At 34.8% G+C, this 16,576-nt stretch overlaps 1 protein-coding gene across 1 annotated transcript in view; it reads right to left on the reverse strand.

Annotated features, from left to right (window-relative positions):
- Nucleotides 1-16,576, reverse strand: part of Tmem214 (Transmembrane protein 214) — a 367,830-nt gene that overhangs the window by 307,607 nt on the left and 43,647 nt on the right. The window contains exon 2 of the mRNA XM_090410284.1: nt 3,632-3,831. Within this exon, the coding sequence (XP_090266410.1) occupies nt 3,632-3,831 (200 nt within the window). The remainder of the gene's footprint in view (nt 1-3,631; nt 3,832-16,576) is intronic.

Here is a 16,576-nt window from a genome sequence, read left to right on the forward strand (position 1 = left end):
AAGCCATGGAATATTAATTTGTTATAAGGCTTAGTTTTAAAAGATAAGCTTTAAGTTATATAATATACATGAAAAATTAATATAAGTTGTGAAACCTGCTATATGGAAATGAAGAACCATGTGAACAACTCCACACTGCCTTCCTTTAAGCTAACAGACATCACCTGGTACATTCTAATTTCTATTGGAGCTTTCTTTGGAACTAAACAGTGATCATTTCTGGTTTACATACCAAATAGACAAAACTGCAGAGTAACTTTATTGTCAGGAAATTATATATTATTATTAAGAGAGAACCCCAGGGAGTCAGGAACTCAATGGAGGCCATACAATTAGCACTAGCTATAGCTATCATACTTGTTTTTGAATTTGTTCAGGCTACTTGCACGCACAACATCCAACGACAATCCCTTCCAAACATGCACTACTCTATGAGAGAAAAATCTAGCCCTAACCTCCCCCCCCTCTTCTTGAAAGCATTCATTCTCAACTTCCATGGATGCCCTTATGTCCCTTCCCCCACCCTCCATAAAATGAAAAATTCCATCTACTAAGTTTCTAAGTCTCAATCATATGACCCCTCTTTATCTTGTTGGCTAATGTCTATAGCCTACAAATTCTCAATCTTCATCATAATCAATATTCCACAATTTTGACACATTCCTTTGCACTCTCTCCTCTATATCAGAATCACTACAGAAACCAAATCTGCATACAATAGTCTGAGTGAGGTCTTACCAAGGCCTTGTAAGAGGCAAAATGACTTACTTATCTTTACATGTCAAAGTTCATTTCGGCATTGCAATTATTCTCTAAGTTGCATTTATAATTTTTACTATATGAACTTCAACTTCCTGTCTACTAAAACTTCAAAATCCCTAGCCTCATCAGTTTTTTCTAGCATAATCTCACCAATATAATACAACAGTGGATATCTAATCACATCAAAGTGCATTTATTAACATTGAAATGGCAGCCATTTTCACATTTTCAGGAGTGCTTATCCTACCTATCTTTGCATCATCAATAAATAGCTGTATGTTGCATGAAAAATTCTTCCCAATGTCACTAATGTACAAATTGATTAAACAATGAACCAAGGACTGATCCTTGAGGCACACCACTGGTTACCTTGAATCTTGCAGATTCACACCCCCACATATACAACTTTTTGATATCTGTCAGTCATCCTTTTATCCATGCCAATAGTTTATAACCCAATCCCATATTCTCCAATTTATGCAACAGTCTTCATGCTATATTCTGTCAAAAGCCTTAGTAAAATCCAAAAGTATTACAATGTATCTATTCCCCTTGTGTAACTCAGTGGTGAAATTATTATAAAATGTGAGCAAGTTGCTAAAACATGACATTCCTTTAGTAAACCCATGCTGTTCATTGCAAAGTAGAGATGCTCTGTCAACCCATTTCTGAATGCAAGTCCTAACCAACTTTTCCAAAATCTTCACAACTCCTGAAATACTGATTGGTTGATAGCTGGATACATTGGTCTTTGCACTACCCTTTTAATGGGATTACCGAAATTCTTTCCACTTCTGTGACATTTTCCCTGTTCTGAGATTCAAATTATATAGCCTGGTCAAGGAATAGTCAGTTATGGGCAGATATACCATCACACTGCCTCCATCATAAGTGTCCCTTCATGGATATTTGAGGGATGATAATGTGTTCCTGTTTCTCTCCAGAGCATGCCTGGTATCACTATGCAGAGCAAATCAGGACTTATCTGTAAACAATACTGATACTCACTGACCTTGAGTCCAGTTGACATAGAGACTGGCTCATTTCAAATGTTCTCTTCTGTGGCATGGGGGAGAAGGGTAAGCAAACTAGAAGTTGTTTAGCATACAGACCACCTTTGTGAAGCCTTCTGCACCAATATTCCTGTAGCCAACATGAGGTTAGACTGCAGGTGATTCAGGGTAGTACTCCTGTTTCAGTAGCAAATAATTGAAAATATCTGTCATTCACTGTGACCCACATTCAGCCATTTGGCTACCTCTGTCTGACGTTGGCTGACCCCACCTCCCCTGGTCTTACAATGATTCACCACCTGAATTCATAAATTCAATATTTTTCAGCTTCATTGGTTAAACAATGTCTCATTTGAATATAAAGCTGACAGTGCTAATCATTTGCATATTAAAACTTGAATCAGCATTATGTTTTACATAATGTACCTGACTTTCACATGTTTTGTCCTACCCCCTCCTCAGGTTATCGCAATTTTTCTCTTTGTCCCTTAATTTCTGGAAACCAATGTATTATTGTTTTGTTTTACATAGAATTATCAGTCAACCAGTCTGGCCATCTTGTTTTTTTTTTCCAAATTTTTACAAAAATGTTCATTAGCAGGTTCTCTATTAGGCCTTTTCTCTAAAACTTCTCTTTTTATTACTTAACTTCCATAGGACAACATAGTATTTTCTTATTTAGCATATGTTCCATTTATCTCACTCTGTTTCAATGTGCGTGTATATATATACTCCTACCTCAAGTAATTTAACTAAAAGAACAATCACAATTCTTTACCAAAGAAAAGTTCCCTTTACTAATTTATAAGAAAAAATCTATGAAAGTAGAGCTCCTGTTCATTAATGCTCATTTGCAGTTTCAGATTTGTCTAATTTCTTCACCTGTTTCGAAGAAAATAATTAATTTAATATCACCAATATATTAGAGATAGAAAAAAAAAAATTTCGATTTCAGCATTTCTTAATCCATCTATGATAAGATTCACTTTGCTAAAATTCCTTTTTTGGTATTGCCCATTTAATACATCCCAACTGTCAAATTCCAGAAAAATTTCCTAAAACAAAATTCTTTGGTCTTCATTCTTGAACTTCAACTCTCTTGTTTATTTTGTTACCTGTGTATAGATGTTCTCTGCTATCAGCTGTCAATCTCACATCAATCTCTTCCATGTACACTTGTTCAACTAAGTAGCAAGTGAGAAGTTAGTCATGGCTACCATATTGTTTGTGAAAGGAGAAAGTCATTACAGCCAACAACAACAGATATCACTGTACACTTAAATTGTGAACTAGAATAAACAACCATTAAAATGATTGCACTTTTTAGATATCTGGCGAGTACATTTAATCTAAAACACTTTACATTTTTCTTTAAACATAAATATCAACTTCTTATTGGGCACACAGCAAGTGTTAAACATATGCAGTTACAAAATCAAGAGCAAAAAAATTCTAACAAGGAGAAGGTGAGTGTAAAAAAAAAAAAAGATTCATAATTTTAAATTATGATTATTTTTATATAAGGTCAATATCCATACACAGTTCAAAACCAAATTATAAATTCATCTTCTCGTCCTCTCCTCTCACATTCCATCCACCACTGTTCTTTGGGAGACTTCCCCATGCTATTCTAGGATCTTCAACCAACACATCAACAGATTACTTCTTTCTCCCTAATAACTTGTCTACACATGTTGCTATACTGTTATAGTTTCTGACCTCTCTCTCGTGTGTAGCATATACAAAACAACAAAATCATCCCATTATGCTTTGGTTAGGTAAGATACTATATTTAATAATTAGAAAAATCAAATACTATTTATGCTGCTGGCCATATTTAAAATAAATTTTCCTACCTGGGCAGCTGCCTCTTCAAATGTTGATGGTTTTGAATGAGGTTGATTTTTTTTCTTTTCTTGTACTTTTTTCTTTTGCTGAGTTGATGTTTTCTTATTTTTTGCATCTATCATTCCATTTATTTGTTGCTGAGGTTGCTCATGTTTCTTTTCTTGCTCTAAAAATGCTTGAAATATTGTCTCATTTTCTTTAATAGGTGCTAAAAGATAGAACCATCAATTCAGATATCTTTGGGAAATTTCAAATAATTAATAAGAACTACTAATGAGTGAAAAAAAAATGGCAATACTAAAACTTTCTCTACAAATGACATTTATCAATAATATACTTGATTATTTTATGCAAAGCAAGCAAACAATGCTTGGCTTTTAAAACTAAGCAGAGCTTATGATAATATAGTCATTGGCATCAGCATTATAATAAGTATTAAGTATTACAATACTTAAAACTGTGGAAATCCACATTATACTCTAGATTAAGGATTCACTAGCTTGATAGCTATTTCAAATAGGTTCTCAAAGACCAGCAAAGTCCAGCTCAATAGGTTGTTCTCTTTCGTGTTTGAAAGAAGCAGTTTTCATAAATAAACTCCTGATGAGTACATAAATCATTATTAATGAAGAAAAGAGTGCTAGTAAAAATGCATATGTATAGGCTTTTGAACATGTTCTCATATCAGTAACAAGAATCCAACTCAGGTGTTTTTCAATAAAAGGAATCAAGTCACACATCTATCCTTTGCACTATGGTCTTCCTAGAACAGACAGTCAGCACTTTTTTCTTGTTTACATCCTCAACATATGAGGGAGTAGGGAGAATACATACATACATATATCATCCATTATTGATCTACTGCTAAATGAAAACATTTCCAGGATGACTCCAAGACTGTCAATGGTGTTTCTTCCCAATATCATTTAAAAATCGGACGATTTTAGTTGGTGTTGTGAATGTTCTACTTCATCAGTAATCCAACTCAGTATCTCTTTTTACCATCGCTGATCTTGTCTTCAAGCAATATGCCTGGCCCAATGCCACTTCAGAAGTTTCACTCATTCTATAATGTCAAAAACTTTGGTTTCATTTCTTATCCAAGTATTCCTTTTGTGATCCAATCTTGTGATACTAAGTATTACATCTTTTCATATGAAATAGTGTTGTTCTTAGTTTTTGAGTTTACTTTACATTTAAAGTCTAAGTTGTGCAGCCATATGTCAATATAGGGATAATTCACTGGTTAAAAAGTTGTTTTTTTTAAATAGTAATAATGGTAATTGGTAATTTGAATATTGATGTAATTTTCCAAATGTTTTGAAGCTAAGTATTGTTCATCTTTTGACTTCTTCTAATGTCCTAAGTATATGTAACGATTCATTTGTTCAATTCCATTACCGTAGGTGCCAGGGGGCATAACCCCCTAGTATATATATATGTGTGTGTGTGTGTGTGTGTGTGTACATGCGTGTGTGTGTAATTCCAACCCAAAAATTAAAAAAAATTAAAAAAATGTAAACCTGTAGAGTATTTAATACTGTTGGTAGCCAAGTTTTTTATGTTTGTTTTGTTTTTTCATATTTTTATATAAACTGAAAATCTCAGTCTAGAGACCAAGCATGGAACATTTTCAAGCCACTTTAGGCCTCCAATAAGTGGGTAGAGTCCCACACCCAGGTGATAGAATTCATCTCCAACCTAAAGATATTCAGAAAATATCCATACTCACAGCATGATATGAACCCACAATCTGTTGGCTGGACAGCAGGTATGCTATCCATTCTTTCAAGTGGAATAATTGGAAAAAACTAGATTAAACAGAATAACAAACAAGATTTGGCAAAAATTACCGAACATTTTGGAAGATGCTACAGCTTAAAAATTCTGTTCTAGGACAGATGCTGACCATGCCTCCTATGATGCAATCATATTCAGCCCACAAAAAGATCATTTCATAACTTTTCCTATGGTGTTTATTCATGTTTTTCTTATTCTAAGATTCTGATTTTTTTTTTTTATGATTAATAGAGATTCGAAAAGAAAAAAAAATTGTAAAGCTTTCCACAAATATAATATTTTGAAATCTTATCACAAGCAATGCACCAAAAAGAAACAAAGAAAAATGATCCAAATATATATATATAAGTTGGCCATCACTAACAGATAGGCCATTAATGGGACGGTGATGCACAATATATAGTCGCTCCCAGCGAATTCAACTCCACCTTCCTGTGGTATGACCTGTTTCCATAAATGAGACTCTGGCAAGGTGAGTTTCGCTGCCTTAAAAGCATACCTTCCCTAGGTGAAGGAAATACCAACTAGACTACTAAGTGACTTTCATTGCCATGCAAAACCAGTGTGCTACTTACTGGAGGCAAAAAGTATATTGCCAAAAGTCTCCAGTTTCTGTGCCATTCCTTTCTTCTTATGTGCACAGTGTGGGCAGTGACCTTGCTGAGCACACACTCTACTCTAATTATTCAACTAGGGACCCATCGCTTTCTTCATTCAAGGATACAGAAGTAAAGCAGCTTCTGCAGAGTAAACACCAGACAGTACATGGGACTGAACATGTTAACAATGAGAGGCTTCCAAGATCAGCTGGTAAATAATTGTTACAGCTTACTGTGCCAGGATGCACCTGAAAGGAATCCAAGTATGGCAGCTTGCAGGAACACTATAGAGGCCATGTTTGGACTGGAGTCTGGAGACCCAGTGTTGGTGTTGTGTCCATAAGTCACTCACCCCTATCATTATCATATTCACTCCTATTATGAATGGGGAAAACTGAAATAAAAATATACACCCCCCCCCCTGAAAAAAAAAATCAACAAAAAATTTCATGTGAAAAAAACACTTTTACATACTTCACCAATATCACTAGCATGAACCACCACTTAGACATGCAAACACAATCTGTTACCTCATCAGTGAACCTCAACTGGCATCCTCTTTAAGTACAGCTCACCTAACTTTCCATCAGAAGGGTAAAACATTAGCATTTGTCAGGTCTGATATCCCATGCCAAAGGTTATTAAGACTGGAATCTTCTTTATGTGATCTGCTTTGGTTCAAAACTTTGCTGCCTTCACTATTCTAATTCTGATGACTATACTGACCTTTCTGATTATCTATTACTGAAAATTGATCACATACAATCTAATAAATGAAATTACCCAAACAATAAGGTCATCTTCCTATAAAGAATGTCCATAAGTTTAACTGCTACTTTACAGACCAACTCTAATTTCACAGACCAAGCTGGAAGAGAAGCTGAATCATTTGCTGTAAATAATCATCTAATGTAAATTATTAACCTACATACATATACTAGAAATCTAAATAATTGTCATCATTCTCCCAACATCTTGGACCTTTCTTAACCAGTTCTCCCCTCCAAATACACTAATGATGTTAACTCTTCTCTTGGCAACTCTGATCATAATTTTGTTAAAGTTTCTTTTTCTGCAGATCATTCTTCTCTAAGCCTTGTAAACTATAACTTAAAATAGTGATTGGGATGACATCAAGATTTCCATGATACCTCTTTTCTATAATCTGATTACTGCTTCCACTCTCCTAACCCAAGCACTTGCTTCATTCTAATAAATGAAATTATTCTTGCTGGAATGAGTCTTCATCTTCCACTCAAAATTCCTGATCCTTATTTAAGCTCTGATTTTCCAATAAAGGCTGCGAAGCTAAAAATGCAGAATACACCAAATGTAGTACACAGTTTGTAATCTTTGTATCCCAAAATGCATAACTTTACAATTTTCCACATTAAATTGACATCCATTATGTTTTGTCTCCATACTGAGCCTATTCAAATCATTTTACAAGCTCTCTACATCATTTTGATTAATTATTGCCCTAACCAACTTTGCATCATTAACAAACAACTGAATATCTCACTTCAAATTAGGTCCTATATCATTTATGTACAAATTAAACACAGAGCTCTGCAGCACACCACCACTAGTCACCTGCCTTCTCCTGGATTATACTCCTCCATATACTACTTTTTGGTATCTGTCCATCAGCCATCCTTTTATCTATATCACCAGTTTCATATTCATTCCCCCATGTGTTACAGTTTGTATAATAAAGTTACATGTAGTATCCTTTCAAAATCCATCAGTATCATCGTGTAGCTATTCCCTTTATCCAACTCAGCTGTTGCTATCATAAAAAAGTTAACAAATTACTAAGGCATGACCTACCCTTTACAAAGTCATGCTGCCTCTCACCCATTCCTGAATTTTCTTTTTGACCAACTTTGCCAGTATTTTTACCACCACTGGGTCTATAATTTGCTACCACAGACTTAGATTTCCTTTATGCAAAGGAATTATTTTGCCCTCCTTCCACTCTCTTCGGACTTTGCCAAAGCTGAGACTTTAATTAAATGGCCTATTCAAAGGCACTGCCAGTTCCCCTGCACAATCACTTAAAATGTGAGCCATATCCAATCCCACAGCTGTGTTTGCATTCAGATTCTGCAATATCGTAATACCTCCACAATTCATCAGCTTCTGTTCTCACATCAGTCCCCACCACCACTGTCATAACAATATCTTCACTTGCTTCATGAACAGTTAGCAAAATCTCTTGCCCCCCCCCTTATTGGTCATACCACATCATGCATAAAAACTCTTCCCATTTTAAAAGTTCTATTGAAAATCTAATTTTTATTGATACTGATATCCTAGTGAGCTTTGACATCACATCATTGTTCATTAATCCTTTAAATGACACCTTACTGCTTTTAAAAGCTTTTCCTTTTGATATCACAGACTTCTTTTCTTTGCTATCCACTCCAGTTATTTCTCTTGCAAGAACAAAATGTATAAACAGATACAGGGTACCTCCCTGTCTGTTTGTATCTACCCCCTCTCATCACCCCCTTGTCAATTTTTTTATGGAAGATTTTGAAAAACACGCTCTTGGCTCAGCCACTCTCAAAACCTTCATCTGGTTAAGGTATGTAGATGACGTGTTTTCCATTTGGTCTCATGGCCCAAACACATTAAACACTTTTCTCTGTCACTGCAATAGTCTTCACCCTAGAATCCAATTTACAACGGAAAAGGAAACTAATAACAGTCTAGCCTTTCTAGAAAACCCAGTCATCTGCCTATCTAATGGTAAACCTGTCCTTTTCAATATACAGGAAAGCTACTTGCAGGCAGATACACTCGCAAACTTTCCCATCATGCCTTGCTCTCTCAACAATATGGTGTCATAAAAACACTAACCCATAAAGCCTATAACTTTTGTTCCAATGAGATTTCTCTTGATGTAGAACTCAATCATATAGACCACACCTTTTTTTTTTTATCCAATGACTAAAGTTCCCACAGCATCTAAAACTAATCAATCCTTCCCCCAATCCACAACCTTCTCTTCAGAAAGATTTTAGTAATACTATCATCATCCCCTATGTCAAAGGCACATCAGAAAAAATAGCCAGAATCTTACAGAAATACAATCTTTGCACCACTTTCAAGCCCCACTTAAAACTAGCTAACCTTATCCACCCTACTAAAGACAAACTCCCTACTCTTAATTCCAGGTGTATATAGAGTTCCTTGTTCCTGCAAGTTGGATTACTATGGACAGACAGGAAGATTAGCTACCATCCACATGGAAGAACATAAAAAAATGCATCAGCAGTCATGACTATGGTCTTGCAGTCCATGCTTAGGAAACAGCTCAGAGAATCAAATGGAAAAAAACCATCATGCTCCATCACAGTAAATTTAGTAGAAAAAGCATTTTTAGAATCTGCTACTGCTCCTCTTAAAAATCAGTCTAATTTGAATAAATATGTCTGTATAAAGCATCCCAAAATATGGAAAACGTTAATACTTCCTAAGTATTAATGTTTTACATCCTAAGCTGCTGACAGGCATCCCACCTAGTTAGGACTCGAGTCTTTAGTCAATGTGTTTCATTTAGTTTTGTGCTACCTGTCTGTGTGTGTGTGTGTGTGTGTGTGTGCACGCATGTGCACACACACATCTCATACTGTACTTCTGATGATGATTGCTTCCTCCAGATATCCCTCGATTCCCCCATGTACTGTGAACATCCTTCCCTTGCAGAACTTTATGCCATGGTACTGCTTCAAGCTGCCTCCTAAGTGTATCATAAGCTGCCTTATAGTTCCACATATACCCTTTCTTAACTGAAATTTCCACATTTCACTGGGAGAACACAAGATCCCTTTCCCCAACTGTAGATAATATAGTCATCTCAATTATGGACAAGTCTTCTGAAGTTATAAGAATCAACATTCTCATATCCCAAATCCCCTCCGTCACATTCTGTTTCAAGTAATTATCTCTCAGTAAGTGTATAAATTCCATTTCCTTTTTCCCACATGATCTTTTCTCTATCCAATCTATGCCCCCCCCCAAAAAAAATTGAAGTTCTCAATAATAATTACTCAACTTTCATTTGTTGTACTAATCTGCTGATGCACATCTTCTACATCATCCCTGGCAGTCTTTAAGTGTCAACGAATTTTATATTTTGTCCTACTAGCTTCAATCTCACACCAAATTGACTCAAAATAACTGCCATCTGCCCAAATGACTCCTAATCTTTTTGCTGCAATTCATCTGCTATCATCAGCAGTACCCCATCTCTTGTCCTGTCTACTCTATCCTCCCTGAAAATGCTAAATCCATCACTTTCTATCCCTGTGACTATGTCATCTACTGTTAGCCAAGTCTTACTAATGCCTATAACTTTCAGTGAAGTTGTAATAACCAATGCCAAAAACTCCTCCCTCTTATTCCTGATGCTTCTAACATAAGTATATAGAAATTGTAGGCCCCCAACCACCTTTACATCCGGAAATGACTATCCCATTTGATATTGTTGTCTGAGAGACCAGATTCGACATTTTTTGTTCACACACACTCATTCGCTTCATGAGTGACTTCACACACACACACACACACACACACACACACACACACACACTTATCTGCATCCACCCTAACTGCTTGAACTTTCCTGACTTTGTGCCTCTGCAATGTATGGCTTTGCCATACATTGCAGAGGCACAAAGAGTACAGCATTCCTATCAGAGCATGCAAAAGGAACAAGCAGCTCAATTCTCTAATTTAGATGGCAATTGCTTAATTATCTGAACATCATTCTTGAATCTCTATAAATTGGCTCCATTGCTGGACTGATTGGATAAGAGTAAATAGTATTTCCATTCTTCAGCAGGCTGCAGATTTGAATCCTTGCCATGGACATGGGATGTTTGTAAACGTCTTTAAATGTCGATGAATTTCATCATCTGGTGTGAGACTTTAACCCTCTTACTGAAAATTTGATACAGCTTTAAGGAAAAAAAAAGTTTATGTTTAGTTTCTAGAGCAGGATTTCTGGATTATCAAAATGTTAGCCCACCTATCTAATGTACTGCAGTTTTACAAATTTTTATCATTAAGATTCACATGGCAGATTTTTTTGGAGAGAGGGGGAGGTAGCAGTCTTAAAATGACAGTATCACTCACTAGATTTCAACAACAATAATATTGGCTACATACATACGACTTAAATTTTTTTTATTTTTTTTTTAGAAACAAAATATGTATTAACACATTTCTGTTTGAGAACTACTTCTATTAACATTTATTTCCTTATGCAAGTTATCGTAACATTTAGATACTTTTTTTGCTTCCAAAAGCTTTAAGATTAATCATTTTTAAGTTTGCTTTTTAGAGTTCTTTATACATATGGAATTATAATGATTTAGCCTGAGTTAATATCATTAAAGTATGAAATGATACCTGTATGCCTTCTAACTGCTTAGATTCTTCTGATGAATTTGATGAAAAATGAGTTTTTAGAAAGGAAAAAAATCTCACTATCTCTATGTGAAAGTTTATCTTGAAAGTCTTTATAAAAATTCTTCCTATCTTGGATGGAATTTGAACCAATATCTTCCCAACTGAGGAGTAATCATCACATCATCCCTGAATGTTTACCAAATAGGAGTAAATATGAGAAGAAAAACAGACGAATGGTGAGATTTAAGCAAGCAATCAGGAAAACTTTGTTATCGAAGCAGGTTAATATCATCAGAATAGCATGATGCAAAATGGTAGGACTCCACAGATAAAACTGTTTGTTTTTCAACAGTGTGGACAAGTCTGTCAGGAATGCAACCTATTGTTAAGTTGAATTCGGTGCCAAAGAAGAATAACATGGTGACCAAGGTAGTAAGAGGAGAATTGGGGTAAAGTAATTTTGGGTTACGAGTCCAAGATTAAAGTAGAGTATACTAATAGAGCTGTCTAGGTTCGTCATATCACAATATAATGAGAAAAAGAACATGTCAATGCAAAATGCATGATTGGAAGTAGTATTCAAAATACATTATAATTCCAGATTAGTGAAAGCTCTATTAATGCATATACAACTATATTGTTTTGTATACAACTATATTGTTTTGTTTCAATATTGAAATATAATTGGTTGGTTGATTTAGGTTTTCTTGGTGCAAGGACAGCAAAGGTTACAGAAGTATACAAAGTGTTAACAAATAATCAAAGGCATAAATTACTAAATAACATGAATGTACAAAAGATTAAGTTAAGCAATGCAATAATTACCTATAATTAGAATTTATAATCATGTGTGTTTGTATAAATTAATTCTTTGTAAAAAAGCTAAGTGTCATGCAATTTGTCAGAGTCTGATAACATCTCCCTGATTGTACATGGTTTGGCTAGATAGGTAAAAATTTCATTCCTCTCTCTCTCATGTTGCAAATGGTAAGATACATGCTGTATTTTTTAAATGTAGGTTGGTCATCAGCCTTCAGCAAATCAGAATGTGTGAGATGACCGTGACCTCTGCAGTGCCTAGCAAGAATTTCATGCAATTTGTTTGTCAGTGCTTCCTACCCAGATGACTGCCACTGGGCAATTGTGACCTTATATAAAATGTCTGTAGTCTGTATAGGGAACTGTCAAACAGTACATGGAAAAAGTATGAGCAGAACTAGCAGTTGTATCTGCATCCTGATTTCTCTTAATTCCAATGTCGCTGGGAATCCAGCACAACCAAACATCAAAAGTAAGGGTCTTCATTTTGTACAACAGTTGTAACACCTCACAAAGAACTAGATGTGGAACTTTGATTTTATAAAATGATTGGTTATCATTTTATAAGATCATGCATAGTTTAAAAGCTTTAAGATTAATCATATTTAAATGCTTTTTAGAGTTCTTTATATATGGAATTATAATGAATTAGTCTGTAGTTAATATCATTTAAGTATCAAATAATGCCTGTTATACCTACTAACTGCAGGGGTTCCTCTGGTTGTCTCCTCTCCTATGTATATAGGAGAAGAGACAGCCTATTAAGAACTCGAACAGTCTGTATAAATATGACTGTTTGAGTTCTTAGACACACACACACACACACACACACACACACACACACACACACACACACACACACACACACACACACACACACACACACACACACACACTTTTGGTAGTGGCTCTCTTTTTATGCATAAGTGCAAACTGAATGGTATATAACTCTGCTGTATAATTACTACAATCAGGTGGGATCTTAAAGATAGTAAAATCAGGATCACGGTCAACAGATATCTCTGATCTTGAACCATCAATATTGGTGTGCAAGAAATCAGAGTGGGCTACTCTGTGTGCATTAAACGATTGACAATAGAAAGATGGGGTATGAGAGTGTTTTAGATAACAAAGTAAGAGGTTGTCACATTCATGCTAATAGCTTCCATAATCACTTTAACACATATAACAAAAGGAAGTATGGCAATCTGACATGTGTGATATTGAGTCTCCCGACATAAAGAAAAGAGACTAGTCCTTGTAGAATGCTCTGGGTGAGACTTTATTTTTAGGGCAGAGTTAAGAAACAACTGTTTCTGTCTAAGTGATAGGACTGGTTCATTTGCTTCAAATAAAAGGCTTTGAGTGGGTGATGTATCTATGAAAATCACATTGTGAAAGGCGCAGGTAGCTATCCTGCCAAATCATACACTTGAGAACCATAATACAGCTTTGAATGCATAAGCACATGATAAAGACAAAGGAATGATGATCAATCAGCATGAAATTCAGTAGAGGATAGTGCAAAGAAGATTCTGTTGGATCCTACTTCTTCTTAATCTATACCTTGGATCCGACATGATTACAATTACGATGTTCTTAACTAATTGATAAGTTTTGAGTTGATTTCTAATTCAAATATAGAGAAAATTTATATTTAAAGACAGCGCCACTCTATATCTGAATTAGTTCAAGAATTGAAGAAAAATCAACCTTCAACTATTTCTCCTTAAAATATATACTGGCCGAGTATATTTGACTTACTTAATTTACCCGCTTTGGTTCGAATATTTTATGAATGGTGCAGTAAAAGAGATTCAGGCAAAACATAACTTTAGATTAACAAAAACAAACATTTAATTTTAAAATCACAAATTTTACAGTTAATTTCAATTCAGTAATTAAGATATCACACACATTTCAACTCCTTAGATAAATTCAATCATTCAACTCAAACAATGGTAAATCTGTTATCTCTAATACAGCCCTTCTCACAGTTCCTTAAGTTCCAATTACAATAAGATCGCAGTAACACCTCCTTACAAGCAAACACTTTTAAATTTACACTTCAGTTAATCTTCACAATTGTTACCGTTAACATAAGGAAATTCTAGGATGAAACACATTCACATCTCTGCATAGGGATATTAATAGTTGGAATATTCTTACCGATAATCTTCTTTCTTCATCTAGTTAAGTGCAAACACTTTTTATAACTGTAAACACTTTAAACAGTAAACGGCACTCATTAAAATAAATCTTCTAAGCAACAACTGAATTAATCATCGGTCACAGTACACATAAACAAACGTTCTTGCATGAAGTACTACTGATCACTTATGAATTAAGGCAATACACAATAATTCCTTAACTTGAGGTTTTATATGCGCAGTTGTTCACTCTTCCGGCATTCAATTAATTCTTTAGACACTACAATTCTAAGCACAGCTAACGGTAAAGTTCAATTTCTACAGCCTCTACTATTCTAGTAACTCCGTGCTTTATTTCAAGATTCTGTGTGTCCTTGACAGGTCGGCCCTGAAATTAAATCTCAACTCAAATATCGCTAGTCTATTTAGTAGTCACTCAGCTGTCTTCCATAGCTATAATTGTTATTCTACAATTTATTAGCTAACCGCCTCTCGAATAGTAGACTTTATTAGCTGCTTGAGTGACTTGCTGACTCGCTATTATCGCACTGTGATTCCCGAATGCCAATCCTCTCCTTTCTCTCTCTTAATAATCTAATCTCTTAATAAATTCCCAGTGTTCATCGCTTATATATCCGTTTTTCCCACCTAAATTATTCTCGTGATTTCTTTCTAAAAACTCTTTTCAATAAACCTTCTCCTCACATGGTGTTCCAAAACGTGCAAGCTATCTAACATACGTTTCCATGACAACAAAACAAAATATAATAAAATTGAGCCATTGCATAACGTTAAACTTCTACAAACAGGAATAAATAGAGAATATTTACATTTCAAATAATGCATAGTTAAATTATCAAATACAAGTTCTTATAATATTAACATAGTAATAAATAAAATAGCTTAATAATATTTAATACAGTCTTATCACTATTAATACATATATCTTTGATTAGATAATTAGATATTAGACAAAATTAAAGTAGTTATATGAATATTAAATTATAAAATAAGTTATTTACATCAAATAATTACAAGTTTGGCTTATGTGATGGAAGATCATGTTGGATTCTGAACCAAATAATAATTACTCTTATCTCTATATAATCAGAATCCAACAATTCAACACTCTTGCATTTGTTCCTTAGTTGACAAATTTGTGCAAGGAATGCAAGTTTTCTGTCAAAGATGAGTACCAGGAATGTGGTTTCTGCTGCTATTGGAATAACAGTTTGTCCCATTCTTAATACAGGATCTGAGTGTGGAATGTGTTTTCAGCAGAAGTGTACACAGTTTTTTCTGCTGAAAGCCTGAGAGACATAATCGATTGCTTGCTGAAGTTGTCTTTCAGTTACCCTCATGTTACAAGAGTGACAGTAAATTATGAAGTCATCAACATATAGAATATTGTCTACAGTGTGAGAAAGCTGTTTAGTGATTAAGTCAACTTTGATAGCAAAAAGTGTCACACTTAAGACAAGGCCTTGGAGAATACGCTGTTCTTGATCATATGGCCGAGATAACATACTTCCCACTCTGACTTGGCAAGACAGGAAGTTTTTAATAAATACAAGTGTCCTCTGAAACCTAGGTAACAGAAGTATTTTAATATGCCATATCTCTAGGCTGTGTCATAAGCTATTTTTTTCATGTCAAAGAATACTGAAACAAGATGTTCTTGTTTCAGGAATGCATCTCTCACACCTGTTTCTAAATGGATCAAATGGTCCAAAGTCGAACAATGTCTGCAAAAGCCACATCTCTCCACATTGGAGAGAGATGGTTGCTTTCTAAATATCAGAGATGTCAGGCATTAACCATTTTCTTTAATATCTTACAAAGGCAGCTTTTTAAGAGCTACCTTTTTTTTTTTACAAAGGTCAGAGCAATAGGTCTTTTCATCACCCAGATAAGTATTCAACACAAGTTTTCTTGTGTTGAATACTTATCTGGTTTTAAGATAGTGATGACAACTGACTTATACCAAGAATCAGGAAACTCTTCCTCTGTAAGTATTCTGTTATGTATTAACAGAAAGAGATCCACAGATGATGGAAGATGTTTTATCATTTCATATTAAATGTCATAAGGACCCACTGCATTGGTAGAAAAATTTAGCTGCTATTACTCTTTCAATATTAAAAAATCAGGATATAAAGCTGTT

Source organism: Typopeltis vanoorti, chromosome 20 (assembly GCF_054136105.1).
Source record: "Typopeltis vanoorti isolate ZY-2024b chromosome 20, IOZ_Tvanoo_1.0, whole genome shotgun sequence".
In the NCBI taxonomy this organism is placed as follows: domain Eukaryota; kingdom Metazoa; phylum Arthropoda; class Arachnida; order Uropygi; family Thelyphonidae; genus Typopeltis; species Typopeltis vanoorti.